This window comes from Oryx dammah, unplaced genomic scaffold (assembly GCF_014754425.2).
Source record: "Oryx dammah isolate SB20612 unplaced genomic scaffold, SCBI_Odam_1.1 HiC_scaffold_4, whole genome shotgun sequence".
NCBI lineage: Eukaryota > Metazoa > Chordata > Mammalia > Artiodactyla > Bovidae > Oryx > Oryx dammah.
In genome coordinates, this window is record NW_024070188.1 from 61,301,855 (window position 1) to 61,321,871 (window position 20,017).

General features: G+C 40.6%; 1 protein-coding gene across 3 annotated transcripts in view; it reads left to right on the plus strand.

Moving 5' to 3' along the window:
• PDE7B (phosphodiesterase 7B) overlaps positions 1-20,017 on the plus strand; it is a 357,194-nt gene that overhangs the window by 331,915 nt on the left and 5,262 nt on the right. For all 3 annotated transcript variants that reach the window (XM_040239308.1, XM_040239309.1, XM_040239307.1), the window contains 4 exons: positions 6,395-6,486; positions 9,238-9,382; positions 11,333-11,429; positions 16,886-16,966. In XM_040239308.1, coding sequence (XP_040095242.1) covers positions 6,395-6,486; positions 9,238-9,382; positions 11,333-11,429; positions 16,886-16,966 — 415 coding nt within the window. The remainder of the gene's footprint in view (positions 1-6,394; positions 6,487-9,237; positions 9,383-11,332; positions 11,430-16,885; positions 16,967-20,017) is intronic.

A 20,017-nucleotide genomic window follows, 5' to 3' on the forward strand; every position in this document is an offset into this window, starting at 1 on the left:
TTCAGAATGGACTGGTTGGATCTCCTTGCAGTCCAAGGGACTCTCAAGAGTCTTCTCCACCACCACAATTCAAAAGCATCAATTCTTCAGCACTCAGCTTTCTTCATAATCCAGCTCTCACATCCATACATGACCACCGGAAAAACCATAGCCTTGACTAGATGGAACTTTGTTGACAAAGGAATGTCTCTGCTTTTTAATATGCTATCTAGACTGGGTTTTATTATCTGTGGGTTAATGATTAAAACGGTAGACATTTATGTGAGAATTCAGTGAGATCGTGTAAAATGCCAGGCACACAGTAGGTGTGGTTCAAAAATGTTAATACCCCCTCCCTATACAGCCCTTCTTGTCTTCTTCTCTGGAATCCACCAGAGTACCCTCACCTCCAACACAGTTCTGGCCAGAACATACTTTTATTTATAATGACAGCTCCCTGAAAGATTGTAATGCGTGCACTATTTTCTTTTATTCTGAGCCAGCTTCCAAGCCCCTTGCATTTCCTGCCATTTTCCTGGTGCTCATCTCCATATATGGTTTCACCAATAGAGCTCCCAAGCATCTTTTTATTCTGTCTTCAGGAAGATTATTAATGAAGATGTTAAGTCAGGCTGGCATAAATAACAATGCCTGAGGCAATTCCCCAGATGCTTTTGTTCCACTCAACAAGGATATGGCGTCATTTTTCATTAAGTCTTGTTACAGCTTGCCGGGCCTCTTGAAAAACTCACGTGAGGGCACTCATGTCACATCTTCTTGAATTAGTCTTGAAGGGAGCGCTCACAAGTGATGAATTAAATGTCACGTCAGGGATAGGACATCTGTTACATCACACTAACCTATCACTCTCCACTCTCATAAATCTTTACAATCAAAACAAATTAGTCTAGCATGATATTTCTCATAAACATTGGCTTTTGTTGTGTCTGGCTCATGCCCAAAAGGAGATAATAGACCAGTTGATAAAAGTAACAAAATCTCGTCACAGGTTCGGAGCTGGTCAAGTGGTGAGTAAGGAATAATGACTCCCTGGCAAGGAGAGAAATGAATAGCAATAGAGCCACCTATACAGAGGGTCAGAATAAGACTTCACCTCGTCAATTCAGTCTGCAAAGTCCTGGAGAGAAATTATGGTCTGGATTTAGAGCAAAGAATAGTTGCAGTTTGCTTGAACTTGTTTTTGCATAATGGACCCTGGATTGTGTTACTCATGGGAGATTCTTTCTTCTCATTTGCTGAAAGAGTTGAGCATTGCATGGATGATACAGATATAGTGGCAAGAAGGGTGGGGGTATGAAATGATGAAATGCTTTTCAGTCTCCGACCAGCCTCCTTTACTCTCCACTACTATTTTCCTTGCTCCTTTTCCCTCATTTTTTTTAATTGTGGCAAAATACACATAATATAAAATTTACCCTCTTGACCATTTTTTAGTGTATAGCAGTATTAAGTTCAGGGCTTCCCTGAGGCTCAGAGGGTAAAGAGTCTGCCTGCAGTGCGGGAGACCTGGGTTTGATCCCTGGGTCAGGAAGATCCCCTGGAGAAGGAAATGGCAACCCACTCCAGTGTTCTTGCCCAAGAAATCCCATGGACAGAAGAGCCTTGCAGGCTACAGTCCATGGGATTGCAGGGTCGGACACCACTGAGTGACTTCACTGTCACTTTCAGTATTAACTTCAGTAGTATGAAGACATTTGCATTGTGCAGTCATCACCACTATCACTCTCTAGAATTCTTTTCATGTTGCAAAACTGAAACTCTGCTCCCACTAAATAATAATTCCCTAGTCCCTCAGGCCCCTGGAACTGCCATTCTTTCTGTCCCCATGCATTTGATGACTCGTATCTCATGTAAGCCGAGTCACACAATTGCCCCCTACTTTTTAAGATTTTTTTTTGATGTGGTTCATTTCTAAAGTCTTTATTGAATGTGTTACAATTATGCTTCTGTTTTGTTTTGGTTTTTTAGTCACAAGGCACGTGGGGCCTTAGCTCCCCACCAGAGATGGAATCTCCAGCCCCAACTTTGGAAGGCAAAGTCTTAACCACTGGACCAACACAGAAGTCCCTTTACTCCCCCCCACTTTTTTTAAATGAAGTATAATTGATGAGCAATATTGTATATCACAGGTATATAAAATACTGATTCATAATTTAAGGTTATATTTCATTTATAGTTATTATAAAATATTGGCTCTATTCCCTGTGTTGTACAAGCTATCTTTGTAGCTTAGGGCTTCCCTGATGGCTCAGAGGTTAAAGCATCTGCCTGGAATGCGGGAGACCTGGGTGCAATCCCTGAATCGGGAAGATCCCCTGGTGAAGGAAATGGCAACACACTCCAGTACTCTTGCCTGGAGAATCTCATGGAGGGAGGAGCCTGGTAGGCTGCAGTCCATGGGGTTGCAAAGAGTCGGACACGACTGAGCGACTTCACTTTCACTTTCACTTTATACATAATAGTTTTTACCTCTTAATCCCTTTCCCCTATGTTGCCCCCTCCCCTTTCCTCTTCTCACTGGTAGTTCAGTTCAGTTCGCAACCCCATGGACTGCAGCAGGCCAGGCCTCCCTGTCCATCACCAACTCCCAGAGTTTACTCAAACTCATGTCCATTGAGTCAGTGATGCTATCCAAACATCTCATCCTCTGTCAGCCCCTTCTCCTCCCACCTTCAATCTTCCCCAGCATCAGGGTCTTTTCCAATGAGCCAGTTCTTTGCATCAGGTGGCCAAAGTATTGGAGTTTCAGCTTCAGCATCAGTCCTTCCAATGAATATTCAGAACTGATTTTCTTTAGGATGGATTGGTTGGATCTCTTTGCAGTCCAAGGGACTCTCAAGAGTCTTCTCCAACACCACAGTTCAAAAGCATCAGTTCTTTGGTGCTCAGCTTTATCATCCAACTCTCACATCCATACCTGACCACTGGAAAAACCATAACTTTGACGAGATGGACCTTTGTTGGCAAAGTAATGTCTCTGCTTTCTAATATGCTGTCTGGGTTGTTCATAACTTTCCTTCCAAGGAACAAGTGTCTTTTAATTTCATGGCTGTAGTCACCATCTGCAGTGATTTTGCAGCCCAGAAAAATAAAGTCTGACACTGTTTCCTCATCTTTTTGCCGTGAAGTGATGGGACCAGATGCCATGATCTTTGTTTTCTGAATGTTAAGTTTTAAGCCAACTTTTTCACTCTCCTCTTTCACTTTCATCAAGAGGCTCTTTAGTTCTTCTTCACTTTCTGCCATAAGGGTGGTGTCATCTGCATATCTGAGGTTATTGATATTTCTTCCGGCAATCTTGATTCCAACTTGTGCTTCCTCCAGCCCAGCATTTCTCATGATGTACTCTGCATATAAGTTAAATAAGCAGGGTGACAATATACAGCCTTGAGGTACTCCTTTTCCTATTTGGAACCAGTCTGTTGTTCCATGTCCAGTTCTAACTGTTGCTTCCTGACCTGCATACAGATTTCTCAAGAGGCAGGTCAGGTGGTCTGGTATTCCCATCTCTTTCAGAATTTTCCACCATTTATTGTGATCTACCCAGTCAAAGGCTTTGGCATAGTCAATAAAGCAGAAATAGATGTTTTTCTGGAACTGTCTTGCTTTTTCAATGATGTTAGCATCATATTTTGATGTTTTTTTCCAGCAGATGTTGGTGATTTCACCTCTGGTTCCTCTGCCTTTTCTAAAACCAGCTTGAACATCTAGAAGTTCACGGTTCATGTGTTGCTGAAGCCTGGCTTGAAGAATTTTGAGCATTACTTTACTAGCATGTGAGATGAGTGCAATTGTGTGGTAGTTTGAACATTCTTTGGCATTGCCTTTCTTTGGGATTGGAATGAAAACTGATCTTTTCCAGTCCTGTGGCCACTGCTGAGTTTTCCAAATTTGCTGGCATATTGAGTGCAGCACTTCCACAGCATCATCTTTTAGGATTTGAAATAGCTCAACTGGAATTCCATCCCTTCCACTAGCTTTGTTCGTAGTGATGCTTCCCAAGGCCCACTTGACTTCACATTCCAGGATGTCTGGCTCTAGGTGAATGTGAGTGATCACACCATCGTGATTATCTGGGTCGTGAAGATCTTTTTTGTACAGTTCTTCTGTGTATTCTTGCCACCTCTTCTTAATATCTTCTGCTTCTGTTAAGTCCCTACCATTTCTGTCCTTTATTGAGCCCATCTTTGCATGAAATGTTCCCTTGGTATCTCTAATTTTCTTGAAGAGATCTCTAGTCTTTCCCATTCTATTGTTTTCCTCAATTTCTTAGCACTGTTCACTGAGGAAGGCTTTATTATCTCTTCTTGCTATTCTTTGGAATTCTGCATTCAAATGGGTATATCTTTCCTTTTCTCCTTTGCTTTTCACTACTCTTCTTTTCACAGCTATTTGTAAGGCCTCCTCAGACAGCCATTTTGCTTTTTGCACTTCTTTTACTTGGGGATGGTCTTGATCCCTGCCTCCTGTACAATGTCATGAACCTCTGTCTGTAGTTCATCAGGCACTCTATCAGATCTAGTCCCTTAAATCTATTTCTCACTTCTACTGTATAATCATAAGGGATTTGATTTAGGTCATACCTGAATGGTCTAGTGGTTTTCCCTACTTTCTTCAATTTAAGTCTGAATTTAGCAATAAGGGTTCATGATCTGAGCCACAGTCAGCTCCTGGTCTTATTTTTGCTGACTGTGTAGAGTTTCTCCATGTTTGGCTGCAAAGAATATCATCAATCTGATTTTGGTGTTGACCATCTGTTGATGGTAACCATTAGGTTATTCTCATTGGTAACCACTAGGTTATTCCCTATGAGTCTGTTTATTTTTTTATTCATTAGTTTGTTGTTATTTTTTTTAGATTTCACATATAAGTGATATTTTACAGTATCTGTCTTTGTCTCATTTGACTTAGGATGGTGGTGGTGGTGGTGGTGGTTTAGTTGCTAAAACATGTCCAACTCTTGTGACCCCATGGACTGTAGTCCATCAGACTTCTCTGTCCAGGCAAGAATATTGGAGTGGGTTATCATTTCCTTTTCCAGGGGCTCTTCCAAACCCAGGGATCAAACCCCAAGTCTCCTGCATTGCAGGCGGATTTTTTACTTCCGAGCCACTGCAGAAGTCCTTCACTTAGGATAGTTTAGTCACTAATTCATGTCCAACTTTTGTGACACCATGGACTGTAGCCTGCCAGGCTCCTATGTCCATAGGATTCTCTAGGCAAGAGTACTGGAGTGGGTTGCCATTTAATGCCTTCCAAATCCACCCATCTTCTTGCAAATGGTACAACATCATTCTTTTTTATGGCTGAGTAATATTCCATTATACCACGTCTTCTTAATCCATTTATCTGTTGATGAACATTTAGGTTGTTTCTTTCTGTATGTTGGCAACTTAACTTCAGTTTTAATAAATGTTATCTTCCTATATATTTTTATGTTTAAAAATGTAAACTTGAAAGAAAGTGAAGAATGAATAGTCTCTTAATGTTAGTCAAAAGGCCAAGAAGTGATGAATAAATAAACAAATAAGAAAATAAAGGAAAAAGATTTCCTGGAGACTAGAAGAGTTTTATTCTCTGTGAATGAAATCAGTGGTAAGGCCATACTGTTTGCTAATTTAGAATAGAACACAATAGGTTGTTATAAATAGTCATTATTTAAATGGTTAGCAAATGTTCAGACAAGCAGCACATTTAAGGTCAACAGAGAGACTGAACATAACAGAGGTTCTCACAAAGAAAGAAATATCAAGATAGTTGAAGAAGAAAACAACTGTAGATTCAAACCCAGACTTAATGGGCTAAGTGCCATTATACTGGTCACAAAGATTATTGACAGTGGTTCTTAGACTTTAGTATCCACAATAATTAATCACCACAAATCTATTGACTGGGATTCAGGAGTTTGCATATGTCACCAGCTGCCCAACAGGTTCTTCCCAGTTTTGATAATGGGCAGGGCACAGATCATAGCAGCAGCTGTGAGTCCAGCCTCTGTTTGGTTGAGTAGTATGATTTTGGATTATATTATGCACATAGCCCTAGGGTATCCATTACTACATATTTTTACTGCCTCTCTTTCTTTCTTCTACAATGAGTATTACCTGAAGGAGTTTTCAAAAATAGGGGCAGAGGCAGGACTGCTGCTGCTAGAAATAGACCCTCATTCAGCCCTCCACTGGAGGGGCAGCAGGGTCTTGCCACTCCCCCATGATTACTATAGCCTTGAGAATAGACCTGCAGTTGTTTTGTGTTTCATTTCTGCTCTGCCTCTGTGTCCTCAGGTATGAACTGGCCGGAGAGAAAATATTGGCCTCCACAAAGCTGTGTTCAGCAAGAGAGATCAGTATCTGGCTGCTCCCCCATTTATAGTTTTAATTTTCTTTCTTTCTAGAATATGTCTGTGCTGGAGAATCACCACTGGCGATCTACAATCGGCATGCTTCGAGAATCAAGGCTTCTGGCTCACTTGCCAAAGGAAATGACGTAAGTGACCTAGAGATGAAACATACCGATGTCCACACGTTAGAGATAAGCCATGTGCTCTCGGGCTTGAGACCCCCGGGGTGAATGGCAGGGAGCCAGCCAGCAGTGCTTCCGGCCCACACTCCCTTAGCCGCCTATCAGAGGACATGTGGTGTCAGTTACAGCAACCCAGAAACCAGAGTCCCTCTGTGAGCTCTGAAAGGGCCTGGAGAGTGTAGGACCTAATGTCAGGAAAAGAGATAATAAACAGTTCTCAGCTTTCACACTCTTTGGCCTCAGTGCTGTGCTTTGCCAAACTCCTGTCTTTTATGTTAGCAAAATTGTCCTCCTGTGTAGATCCAAATAATAAATATTTATCAAGAAGGAACACAGGAGTTCCCAAGCGAGACTGAAGCCTCGTTCAATAAAGGGTATTTTGTCATTGCCAATTTTAGTAAAAGGAGAAGTCAGAAATTCTGTTCTAAAACATCTTTTGTTAAGTGACTGAATGGGCCCCAGCCATTTTTTTTCCACCAGGAATTTACCTATGTTTCTTGCATTTAAAACAGAAGTGGAAATCCTAGTTTCCTGGTCCACTATTTGTTAGGCTGGATGTTTAGGCTGAGGTCTACTAAATCCAAGACCACGGCCTCATCTCCATCTGGCCTCAGTTTAGCTGCTGCACCATATTGGCCTTAATTTAGCCTCTGCACTATCTTCCAAGGCCACCACCAATTCCTATCTGTTTCATTAATGCACAGAACCCGAAGTAGCTAGGCAGGAACAAGTAAATAGATTCCTGTACCATCTTCCAGAGGGGCACCAAGGTCAAGGGCCCCGTGGTGTCTCCTGGCCGAGCAGCAGGATGCTCTTGGCATACTGGTTTACCCCTGGCCCTCTGCTCCTATTTATGCTGTTTCCTAGCACCCAGAGGAATGTGAAATTCATGGAAAGAACTTCAATTCTGATAACACTTTACCCACTGGAACCAAATAAAATCAATCCTCATACAGGGAATAAAAATTCATGCCTTTTATGAAAACAATATATTGCAAAGATTGAAAGAATTAAGTACAAAATGAACTAAAGTCTAGAGTAAAAAATCAAGTTTGGAGGAGAAATGAGGAGGTGAAGGACAAGGAAGCCAAAGAAAGAGAAAAGGAGAAGGGAAGGAAAGAGAAAGAGACAGGAAAGAACAAAATGATTTGTTCTTTTGTCAAACCAGATTTGTCCCAGTAATGCCCTAGTAGGTAAAGACTAAAAGAAATTTCACAAAAAAAGAAATAGAAATGACCAATAAACATATGAATATATGTCCAACCTCATTAGTAATCAAGGCAATTCATATTAAAATGACAGTGAGTTGCATGATATTGGCAAATTGGCAAAAAAAAAAAAAAGTAAAGCAATGAGCTCATGTATTACTGCTTGGAATGTAAATTTATACATTATTTTGAAAATAATCAGCAATATCTAAGAAATTGAAGATGAACATACTCTGTGATCCAATAATTTTATTCCTGGACATAGTCCCTAGAGAAACTTTACAAATGTATAATTGGAGGTATGTAATGGTATTTATTGTGTCATTTTTTTCATAGTAGTCAAAAACTAGAAACTACTCAAGTGATCATCAAAAGTAGAACAGATAAGTACAGTCCTACATTGGCATATAATCTAATCATGAAAAAGGATGAACAACAGCTCACACATCAACTTAACTGACCTTTAAAAATATATTAAGCTAAAAAAAGCAAGTCACAAACTGATACTTACCACATAACTTAAAGTGAACAAGCAGTTAAAGTTAAACCATAATATTTAGGCATGCATGCATAGGTGGTAAAATTATTATCAATAGCAAGGAAATTATTAAAACAAAAGTCAAGATAGTAGTTGCTTCAGGGGTTGAGGGGAAGTGGGTTTGGATGAGAGACACAATGAGGACTTTCTGGGATCTCTTGACCTGGCAGATCTTGGCCTAGGCATTGATTGTAAGATGTTTATTTTGTAATTTATCCCTTAAACTGTTTGTGTATGTTCTGTGCACTCTATCTAAACACACTTCACTTTTAAAGGTGAATTTTAAAAATAGATATGGATTTTCCTCCCATTGGTTACTTTCCATATATGAGGAAAGCCCTAATTTGGTTTACTTTTCCAAAACGTCCCACTGTCTGTATACCATTTGTTGACCAATATATTGCTTGAACACTGTTTTTTAATGGTACCTTAATCTACTGTGACTCTTTTGTAAGTTCCAGTATCTCTTTCCAGCCTATCCATCTTGCTCCCTTGATGGATCTTTCCACTCCACAGAATCGGTCACTATTATTGGCTTCATTACTATTATTATACCCTTTCTCTCCCCATGCAAGTCTTAAGGTTTGAGTTGGTGTGAGTGCTATTAAAAAGCACAATCCAAATGCCAGTGATTCTGTGAGTCTTTGTGACCTCCTTCAAGCATACATTTCTAGTTGGCTTCCGATCTTGCCACCCATAGGAGCTGTGGGAATGTATAAACTGCCACAACTTTGTTCACCCAAGGTTTCAATCACTCTGTTCAGTCCTCGGCATACCTCCCATCCAAGGACAGAATGATGGTGGGTGAGAGAATCACACTTAGGCTGCAAGGGACCAGGACGCTCTGTAATGAACAGTATCAGAGGGAGAAATAAGAAAACAAGCCACCTGATGATGAAAGAATCAACCACTCTGCTCAAAAGGATTTGCTTTGTGTGTGTGTTTTCTCTTTCATTCTTGTGGATGCAGACAGGATATTGAACAGCAGCTGGGCTCCTTGATCTTGGCAACAGACATCAACAGACAGAATGAATTTTTGACCAGATTGAAAGCTCACCTCCACAATAAAGACCTAAGACTGGAGGATGTACACGACAGGCACTTTATGCTTCAGGTAAACAACAACAACAACAATAAGACATCATTATCCTTGCTATAAAACACTAAGGATACAATCAATCATTTTAGCACATCTGAGAAAGAGTATTCCCCATGGTATAAGCTAGAACAGTGACCTAGTTTATTAAAAACCTTGAGACACATGAAATTTTTAAGTGGTTTCCAAGCAAGTAAAAAAAATCCGGGTTTCATGTCAGTAGGTTGATAATATCTCATTTTTCCTTGTTTGGTATCTGCTTCACCACAAAGTAGCCCCCCTGGGTAGTTGCATGCAGTAAGAATTTACCACATTTTGTGGCTTGATGTAATGTTGATCACTATCATACTTCTGCAATGTCTAAAACTATTCCTTTAATACAAAAGTATATTATATTAACTATAGTACTAACAAAAATTGAGAAATGAGTATCTTTCCTTTACCTCAAGCCTATTAAATCTTGCTTGACTTCTTTTTACAACCTAAACTCATATATTCATCTGAAGCTCAAAAATATTTACCTAGTCTTACCATTATCAGGCACCAATAAACAAATGATTTTGTTTAATTGAATGAACGGAATCATATCAAGCGCAACACTTTCTGCTTCCTTCCATGGCAAGAAGCCATTTGTGAAGTGCAGGGGAGAAGTGGATCTTGGAAGCAGAAGTCTGACCTGGTATCCAAACCAGAGCCTTTTGCTTGATCTTCCATTTTCTCTCATCTTCCTTCTTTCCTTTTGGCACAAAGGACTGACTGAGTGGATCCTGGATGCATCTAGATAGACCAGCTTTAACCAGGGAAATGGCAAGTGGGAGACTAAACTATACAGTCTTTTCCCTTCCATGCCTTCAGGCTGCCTTCTGAAGTTATCCAACTGCTCTATCCTTTTCAAGAAATTCCCCCCTCCCAGCTGTAAAACTGAATCTCCCTCCTTCTTTCTTCCCAAAGTAGACTTCTAGCCCCTGGGTACCACCGACATCTGATTTTAGAGATTCAAGTCTTTTGAGTAGCTGAAAGATTTGGCCTGGACACTTGCATTCCAAAAGGAAATCTCGCTAACACCCATTAATCCCTAAAGGGCAGAAAATGGAGGGGGCTTCTGCCCCTGACCTCCTCTAACAAGTACTGGTACCCCCATTCACCTGGAAATAAAGAGCCAACCAAGTTTGCAGCTTAATATGACCCAGGCTCTCCCAGCCCCCAAAACTGCTAGCAGTTCTATGATCCCAAAGAATTAGGTCAAAACCAGCAGACCTTGCTGATGGAGGGCACACCACCAGAAGCCCATCTAGGCGGTGGTTTCTCAGCATTTGTTTGTTAAGAGGGAGAACCTGCTTCTTTGGAAATTCAAGGGACCCCTCCGAGGGTCAGCATCCCTGACAAAAGCTGGCATCCCAGATGCAGAACTGTGTGAGGCAAGCCGAGAAGGCCCAAACTCATCTCTGGCAAGCAAACACTCCTGGGCTTGATATGGCTTAGCTCCCTGGCTGGCAGTCTGAGCTTGCTGACACACACAGATACGGCCATGTAAATGCAAACACACATAGTTTAAGTGATGTATGGAGTTGGCCAATGTGGTCACTGTGAGGTGAGGTCCCAGTGATCTCACTCGAGCCTGGTTGGGGGCCCTGTGGCCTCCCTGCCCATGAGGGGTGGAGCAACAGAAGGAGCCAGGCCACGGCTTTCCTTGGCCTGCCCACTCCAGGTCCCCTCCAGGAAGCCCCATGTCCTTGGTCGGTGACTCTTCTCTCCTTCTCACTGCTATAAAGTGGGAGTTCTGAATGAAGGTTTTGTGCAGTGGTGAATAAGTGCTGTTTCCTGAAGAGGCACGTCAGAGAGGCCTCTGTAAATATGGGCTTGGTACCGTGAGGTCGAAGGGCAGGTCTGACCGCCCTTGGGCTTGGGGTACATTTGCTGCTCAAGGATTGTCCTTTGACCGTCTCTCCCTGCCCTGTCATTTCTCAGATTGCCTTGAAGTGTGCTGACATTTGCAATCCTTGTAGAATCTGGGAGATGAGCAAACAATGGAGTGAAAGGGTCTGCGAAGAATTCTACAGGCAAGGTTAGTAGGGATCCAGTTGCTGAGTGTTCATCACCCCCCTCTCCTTTTGGGCGTTTATCCTAATAAAACAGGAAATGGATCGTCTATCATCACATTTGTTATTTCATCAACTCTTATTATCCCCACTTTTCTCTTTAAACCTTTTGCACACCATCTGGCCCTTTTTGGAAATAATTTAAAAATAAATAAGTTGACTTACTATGGAAACAGGTAGTAATGAGGTACAGTCACATGAGCAATAGAGGGATATAGATAATTTTCATGGTTTTTCTCTGTGGATATAAGAGGACAGTTTGACTTTTACTCTGACCTTCATGTTAATGAGCTGAGCATGGCTTAAAAGCTAAATGCCATTTGGGGTCAATGTTTTCCACTCTGACAGAAGGACTTGGACTTTTTTTGTATTTCTCTCCCTTGTTTTCTTAAAGTGAATAAAGAAATCGAGCATATTTAGTCAGAGTTCATCCTCTCGTGTATATATATTGTGAAAAGACAAATGGTCCCAAGTTAGGGTATAATTTTTAAGAGGTTAACCTCATTCAGAAGTAAGGCAATGAATTAGCAGCAGAATCTGGACGTTGGGTGGGATCTTGGCATTTAAATACAGCTTGTTTCTTCAGGCCTGGTTTCAGTGCTCAGGATGTTTTTTCAGGCACAACAGTGCCCTGATGTTAGTGACAGGCTCAGGTCTGAGAGGCTGAGAACAAATAAAGCCTGAAGTGTCCCACATACCAGCTCTGTGGGGAGGTCAAGTAGCAACAGCAAGCCTTTTGGAGATGCCTCAGTAGAAAGATGAGTCAAAGACATTGAGATGGTCCCAAAGACAGAAGACAAAACAGAGCAGATTGGGTTCACATGGGGCCAGAAGGCTCTGCTCCCCATCTCTTTCCCTTGGGTAAAAGCACTCATGTAGCATCCGTTCTGTCCAATTTCACTTCAAATGAGTATGAGTGGTTAGTAATCAAAAAAGGTCACTTCTAGTTGCCCTATGTTACAAGATCACCACTGAGGGAAAAACAAAAGGAAATATGATGAACTTAGAGAAGGGAGGTTAGATTAGATAAGATAAATACTTTACTATAAAATATAGAAAATATTGAAATAGCCCAATGAGAGAAGGGCTAGGATCTTCATCCTTGGATGTCAAACAATGGGACAGAGAAAAGATGCCACCTTGTCGCTCTTGGTTTTGACTCAATCATGTGTTCTTGTTGACACTGATTGGAGTTTAACCCTTTCATTTACTTATCTTACACTCTCTGGATTATGAGCTGCTTGGGGCAGGGATCATGTCTCTTGGGCAGATGGCAAGGCATACAGAGCTGGTGAATCAAAGTTGTTTTAGCTAAGTGGAGTAAATGGAATCAACCAATAAAGGTAATCTGTAAGATGCCTTTGCAAAAATTTGTCCTAGGGGTTCCCTGGTGGCTCAGTAGTAAAGAACCAGCCTGCCAAGGCAAGGGACGTAGGTTCCATCCCTGAGTCGGAAAGATTCCCTGGAGAAAGAAATGGCAACCCACTCCAGTATTCTTGCCTGGAAAATTCCAAGGACACAGGAGCCTGGCAGGCTACAGTCCATGGGCTTGCAAAGAGTTGGACACAACTTAGTGACTAAACAACAAGTAGCATTAAAAGATAGAACAACCTAGAATATTTGTGACTCTGATCTCTAAGGACAAGCTTTCATATACTTTACTCCATATCATGTCTCCTGGCAGAGAAAGGAAAGTACAGACGGTATGTCGGGTCCTTTTTAATTAATAGCCATATGATCTAGCAGAAGTTTGGCTTATTTAAGAGAAGACTAGACTCTCTGGTTATCCAAACTGCTTGTCCTCCATACTGAATTTTTTTTTTAGAAATTCTATAAAGCACTATTTGTATCATTTTGATTAATCTTCTTCCAGCTTTCCATTTAGGATTTGGGTTTCCACAGACTGCTAACAATTCCTGCCAAAATATCTTTGATGATTCGTGATGTTGAGCAAAGGAAAAGCCCAAAAATCAAGGATGAGGACAGAGAGAGAAAGAAAGATGATTCCATGAATTAGGGAGACAGTATTAAATTCTCAGAACAGATATTAGAACTCAAACATCATTCATCCTCTTCCTCTCAATGACTCAAAAAGAGTAAAATTCCTGTCCTATGGTAACAACATATTGGTATCTTTTCAGTCAACCAAGATTCCCAGAAGTTTTCATTGAACATCTGTTTCCAGCCTTGTCTAATCCTCAGCAAAGCTGTGATTTTCCTATGTGCAAAGCTCCATTGGGGGTGTCCTGAAGGAGACAAAGAATTAAAGTTAATGTCTCACAAGCTCAAAATACTAATTAGTAAAGTTCCTGGAGGAGAGAAACTGCAATTTTCCTCACTGTATTTTCTACATTGATTAACAAAGTGTCTGAAATATAGAGTGCTTTATAAATCCATTGAAATAGTTAAAAGAATAAATGATCCAACTGGAAGAAAATCCTCTCATGGAGGAGGTCACAGGAGAAAATCTAGTGCTAAGGATGGGAGAATCTGAGCTGGGTATTAAAGGATGTGTAGTGACGGCACTGTCTAGTAGGATAGACACAAGGCACATGTGGCCATTAAATTTAAATTAATTTGATTAAATGTAAAATTTAGTTCCTCAGTTTTATTAGTCTTATTTCAAAGGGCTACTATAGTGGGCAGTGGAGAGAATATAACCATCATTGCAGAAAGTCCCACTGAGCTGGATAGAGAGGAGTGGAAATGGGAAGAGGCCTGGGGAAGGGACCATCCCTGTGCCTTATAGACCAGTTTGGTTCCAGAGAAGGTAAGAATAAGAGGATCTGTTGAGGCCCCTGTATACCAGGCTGAAGTGGAGACAATGACAATGGGAGTCATCTTAGAAAGTGCAATTAGGGCAACATATGTAGTTGAAGCAGAAGCAATACTAAAGAAACTAGCTAAGAAGCAGAAAATAAGAATGAGTTTTTAAGAAACCAGATTAAGATGTGAGATATGTATATGTATGTGTGTGTGTGTGTTCAGTCACTTCAGTCGTGTCCAACTCTTTGCAACCCTATGGACTGTAGCCCACCAGGCTCCTCTGTCCATGGGATTCTCCAGGCAAGAATACTAGAGTGGATCAATATGCCCTCCTCCAGGGGATCTTCCTGACCCAGGGATCAAACCAGAGTCTCCTGCATTGCAGGCAGATTCTTTACCACTGAGCTACCAGGGAAGCCTATATATATATATGTATGTGTATATATATATATATGTATATATATACATATATATATATATATAAAATGGAATACTTCAGTTGTTGTTGTTGTTTAGTCCCTAAGTCGTGTCTGACTCTTTGCAACTCAATGGGCTGTAGCCTGCCAGGAATTTCCCAGGCAAGAATACTGGAGTAGGTTGCCATTTCCTTCTCCAGAGGATCTTCCTGACCCAGGGATCAAACCCACATCTCCTGCCTTGGCAGGCGGATTCTTTATCGCTGAACCACCAGGGAAGTCCACAGTGGAATACCACTCAGTCATAAAAAAGAATGAAATTTTTGCATTTGTGAAAACATGGATAAACCTGGAGGGTGCCATGCTTAGTGAAATAAGTCAAACAGGAAGAGATAAATACTGTATGTTTTCATTGATATATAAAATCTAAAAAATAAAACAAGTGAATGAAAATAAAAAAGAGAACAGAAACAGATTCACAGATACAGAGAACTAGAGGCTACCAGCTGGGAGAGGGGAGAGGAAGGGGCAAGACAGTAGTAGAGGATCAGGAGGTTAAAAACTACTAAGTATGAAGTGAATAAGATATAATGATGTAATGTACAACATAGGAAATAGCCAATATTTTATAATAACTTTAAATGGGATATAATCTGTAAAATTATTGAATCACTGTGTTGTACACCTGTAACTCATTTAATATTGTAAATCAACTATTCTTCAATTTGAAAAAAGAAAGAAGCCAGACTAGAATGAAACCAGGGAAAAGAGATATTTCAACAGAGAAATAAATGAGATTTGCTGCCTCAATACAGAGCGTAGAAGGAAGAGAAACTTCCCTCCAAGTGTCATGTTTAGCTGAAAAATCCCTATTAATGGAGCTCAGTGGGGAAGGAGTGAAATCAACTTGAGGAGAATTGATTTTGATATTAAATGGTGTCATACCTGTCCTCTCAAGGCTGTTATCACCTGGCTTCCCTAAACCCCTCAGATTAAGCCAGAGTGATTTCCTCACATCGGTTTTGAGAATCGCCATGGCCCTGGAGACCATGGCAGCCATGGCTGCAGTCAGAGAAAATGACGGAAATGTGGCATCTCAAAAGACTGTGGCCCCGTGGCTAAGTGAGACCTTCTGAAGCCATACTTCCAGCAGTAGAATTTAGGCTCCCCTCCTCACTGGCAGAAGGACTTGAGTCAACAGACTTCTCTATGCTTCATCTCAATTTCCACATCTTGTAAAATGGGGGTTATATGAGCTTGTTATGAGGATTACATTAATTAAACAGGTAAAATGCTTAGAACTGTGCCTGACATACAGTAAACATGGTATAAATATATGTGTCTTTCTCCTCTAGTTTAGAGGGGTGCATTCACAGCTGTGAATTCAGCTGGTGGTTCTGAGAACCAGCTTCTCTACTGATGAACCAGATTGTTTTTCCCAATGAGAAAATTACCCACAATTTTTCACCTTCAGGAAGAATCGATAAAGTATTTTGATCAAGCTTTGCATGATGTATTTCTCCTTTGGTCTTCTAGCTGACAGGCATTATAAAGAAACATCATCCTTACATGTATATGTATGACTGAGCCCCTTCACTGTTCATCTGAAACTATCACAACATTGCTAATCGCCTATATCCCAGGAAAAAATATAAAGTTAAAAAAAAAAAGATCATCCTGACCTTTACACTTCATTTAACTTTTAGTTATACTAAGTAAAATTCTAAGGAGTCAGAATGAAAGAATCAGATCTGTATTTTGATTAATTTTGTAGCTCTAGAGATACTCTCATATGAGATCTTTCTATTAACAGTTCCTCTTCCTTGTTTCCTGCCTACTTATTATTCCTGGTTGTTCAGGTGAAACCAGATGAGGGTCAGGCAGAGTGAAAGGAGGGAAAAACATAAAACCTGTTTTCTTAATCTGCAACCTCAAACCAGAACTTCCATCTCATATTAGGAAATTGGCTATTCATTTTCCTGTTTTTATAAAGTTTTGTTCAAAAGTTTATTCTAATCCCAGAGTGTACCTATTAACAATGAGCCTATTGTAAATGATCATTGATACTCTGATATTTTAAATTTTCACAGAAATTACCAGAGCAGGGCAGAGTCAGTCATTGCTAGAGCATTCCTAGCAACAAGGCAAGAAGCAGTAATTCCCAGGTAACTCCTTCCAACTAGACCATTAAAAATTTCAAATTCTACATTACCAATGTGTTTCTTCTTCTTTCTTCTTAGGTGATCTTGAACAGAAATTTGAACTGGAAATCAGTCCTCTTTGCAATCAACAGAAAGATTCAATCCCTAGTATACAAATTGGTGAGTTGAACTCAATTGTAATTTTAAATGAATAATTTTGGCACCTCGGCCAAGAGTCACAAAGAAGGTCTACACACAGCTTTTGAAAGATCCGAACTAATCAATGCCCCTTTGAATAACTGAATCCAAATAAACATTCTAGTCATGACCTATCTACTAAATAATTATCAATTGAGATGAAAAATAGGGTAAAGTCTTTGTTATAGACCCTTAATAAACAACTTGTATTAACTTTGTTGTTTAGAATTGAATCAAAACCAAATGAAGGAAAGTAACAAGAATCAATTATTGGCTGCTGAAGTTCAGATTAGCTCACACTCTCTTTAGGCCTTGAAACGTGGAAAATCTATAGTTTCGGATCCTTCCATTTTGGTCACTACCCTTCATCCTCAATGCATAATTCCAAAGGCTGGGTCCCCAGACTCAGGCCCAGAAACACATGTGACGTGAGGTCCCATGCTTCTTCACTTCAATATGTTATTTTCAGTCTTGTTCTCTTATGGCCACACTCTCAAGTGTCAGTTTCAATAAAGTGTTAAACTGTAACACTAATTCCTTTAAAATAACTATTCGTTTCTCTCACTTCTTTAAACACTCTACCAATTCCATCTACATTTAAAGCAAGTCTTTCTTTTCCTTGCAGTTTCCTCCAGTTAAAACCAAACTCAGAACTTGAACTCTTCTACTTATCAACTATAGCCCTGACATGTACCAGTTTAAATTTTTCTTAACTGCCTTAAGACAGTTCAGACAGAACTGCCTTAAGAGTGCAGCAAACCTTGGCAAGGCTCAAGGCTCAGTGCCTGGAGATTGAGAGGGCACGGGCCACCCAAAAAGATCAGCTGAAAATTGAGAAAACCAGGCAGTTAGAATGATATGCTTCCAATTACTGAGGGTCAAATTGAATCCATAGTCTCACAAAAGAGTTGCAAAGTCAACCTAAGGAAATAGGAACACAATTAATCTAGTTTTTAAAAATCTGAAGGGAATATGCAAATATTAAAATAGATATATTGGAACACTGAAATTATGGATAATTTTTTCCCAATTGCCCTTAATATTGTTATGTTTTGTTTACAATTAAACTGATTCCTTCACCTGAAAAGGGGGAGAGGGGTGTTGTTATAAAAAGCAAAACCCAGGAAGAATCCAGGGCAGAGAAAGCTACAGAATTGCTGGGGAGGGCGAAGGGCAGCAGTATCAACAGAAATACAACCTCAGCCTCCTTGGATCTAATGCTGTATCTGGTTGGAAATTCTGCAGATGTGATTCAAAGGAAATAGACCCTGACCCAAATCCTAATCCCGGGACCCAGTTTGTTAAACTCTGGTTAGAAAGGAATTTGCCAGGCACCTGTTAAAGACATTTTCAGCCCCCAGAGAAAAGCACTCACATTGTTAAGCACACAACCTGGATTTGCAAGACAGATTTGATTTCGGAGATTCTATTCTCTTGTTGTCATGAGAACACACTTATTTTGTCAGATCATATGTCCTGATTTTCAGCTCAGGAAAATGTGGTTACCATAGATACCTGTTTTTAAAATGGGATGAGGATTGAGTGCATAGGAAAATCCCCTGGATGCTACACCAGCACACCAGTAATAAAGAGAAAGAGTAATTATAAAACAACCCTCAGCAGATAAATCTTCCTGTCTCCATTCCACATCTCCTAGCTCTGTAGGTTCAAGGCTGGGAAGGGTGGTGTGCAGGGGCATATCAGGCTAAACTAGAAAAACCCAGATAGATAAACAGAGTCTAATGGGAGCTGTGGGCTCCAGCCTCCCAAACAAATATTTTTCCAGTGGGTGTGAATAATGCAGGTAGTTCCTCTGTCCTGATTCCCTTGGGGCTAAAAATGTCCTCTCTTTTTCCTTTCCCAATTCACAATGAGGATTTCCTGAGTGCCATCTCAGGCTTCGATCTGATTCTTTTTAAGTAATTTATATTTACCCAAGTGAAACAAGGATTTAATATCCACCCCTCACCCACCTTCCTCCCCTCTCCCATCAAATTCTGCCTTTCAAAAAGAAGGTGCTAAATCAAATGAATCTCAAATTGGTGAAACCTATATGAATATGGGCTTTCCTGCTGTTTCCAAGTGTAAAGAATTTGCCTGCAAGGAGGGAGGCCTGGATCAATCCCTGGATCAAAAAGATCCCCTGGAGAAGGAAATGGCAACCCATTCCAGTATTCTTGCCTCAGAAATCCCATGGACAGAGATGCCTGGAGGGCTGTAGTCCATGGGGTCACAAAGAGTCAGACCCAACTGAGTGACTAACACTTTCACTTTCATAGAAAGATAAGGAGATAGGAATTCCCTGGCAATCGAATGGTTAGGACTCGTCAGTCTCACTGCCTGGGGCCCAGGTTCAATCCCTGGTTGGGGAATTAAGATCTTGTAAGCCATTAAAAAAAAAAAAGCTAGAAAGATGAAGAAAAAGAGGCTTTCTTTAATCCTTATTAACTCTGAGGCCATCATTTCTCCCCTCCCCTACCTGTACCCCTTCAGGAGGACAATGTCCCCACAAAGTCAAGCTCTACATCACTTAGTAGAAGAGGGTGAATGTGAACGTGTTAGTTGCTCAGTCGTGTCCATCTCTTTGCAGTCCCATGGACTGTAGCCTACCAAGCTCCTCTGTCCATGGGATTCTCCAGGCAAGAATACTGGAGTGGGTCGTCATTTCCTTCTCCAGGGGCTCTTCCCAACCCAGGGATCAAACCTGGGTTTCCCGCATTGCAGGCAGATTCTTTACCATCTGAGTCAGTTTGCACAAATACAGTGGAACCTGTGGAACAGCCTCAAATTTAATCCTGCAGAAGCTTTGCTTCATGAGAAAAACTGCCTCATGGTGTCTATTCAGACTTCAAAATCACTCTCCTATATCCTATGAGAGGTCTTTATATCTAATGAGTAGAAATATAGAGATGCAACTCCAGAGTAATTTCAGGAAAAAAATGAGCTGAAGTTTTAAGTACTGGATTTTTGAGTGTGGGATTTGTAACTTTTTAATACTTAGGGTAAACCTGGTAAATATTCACACCTTAAACT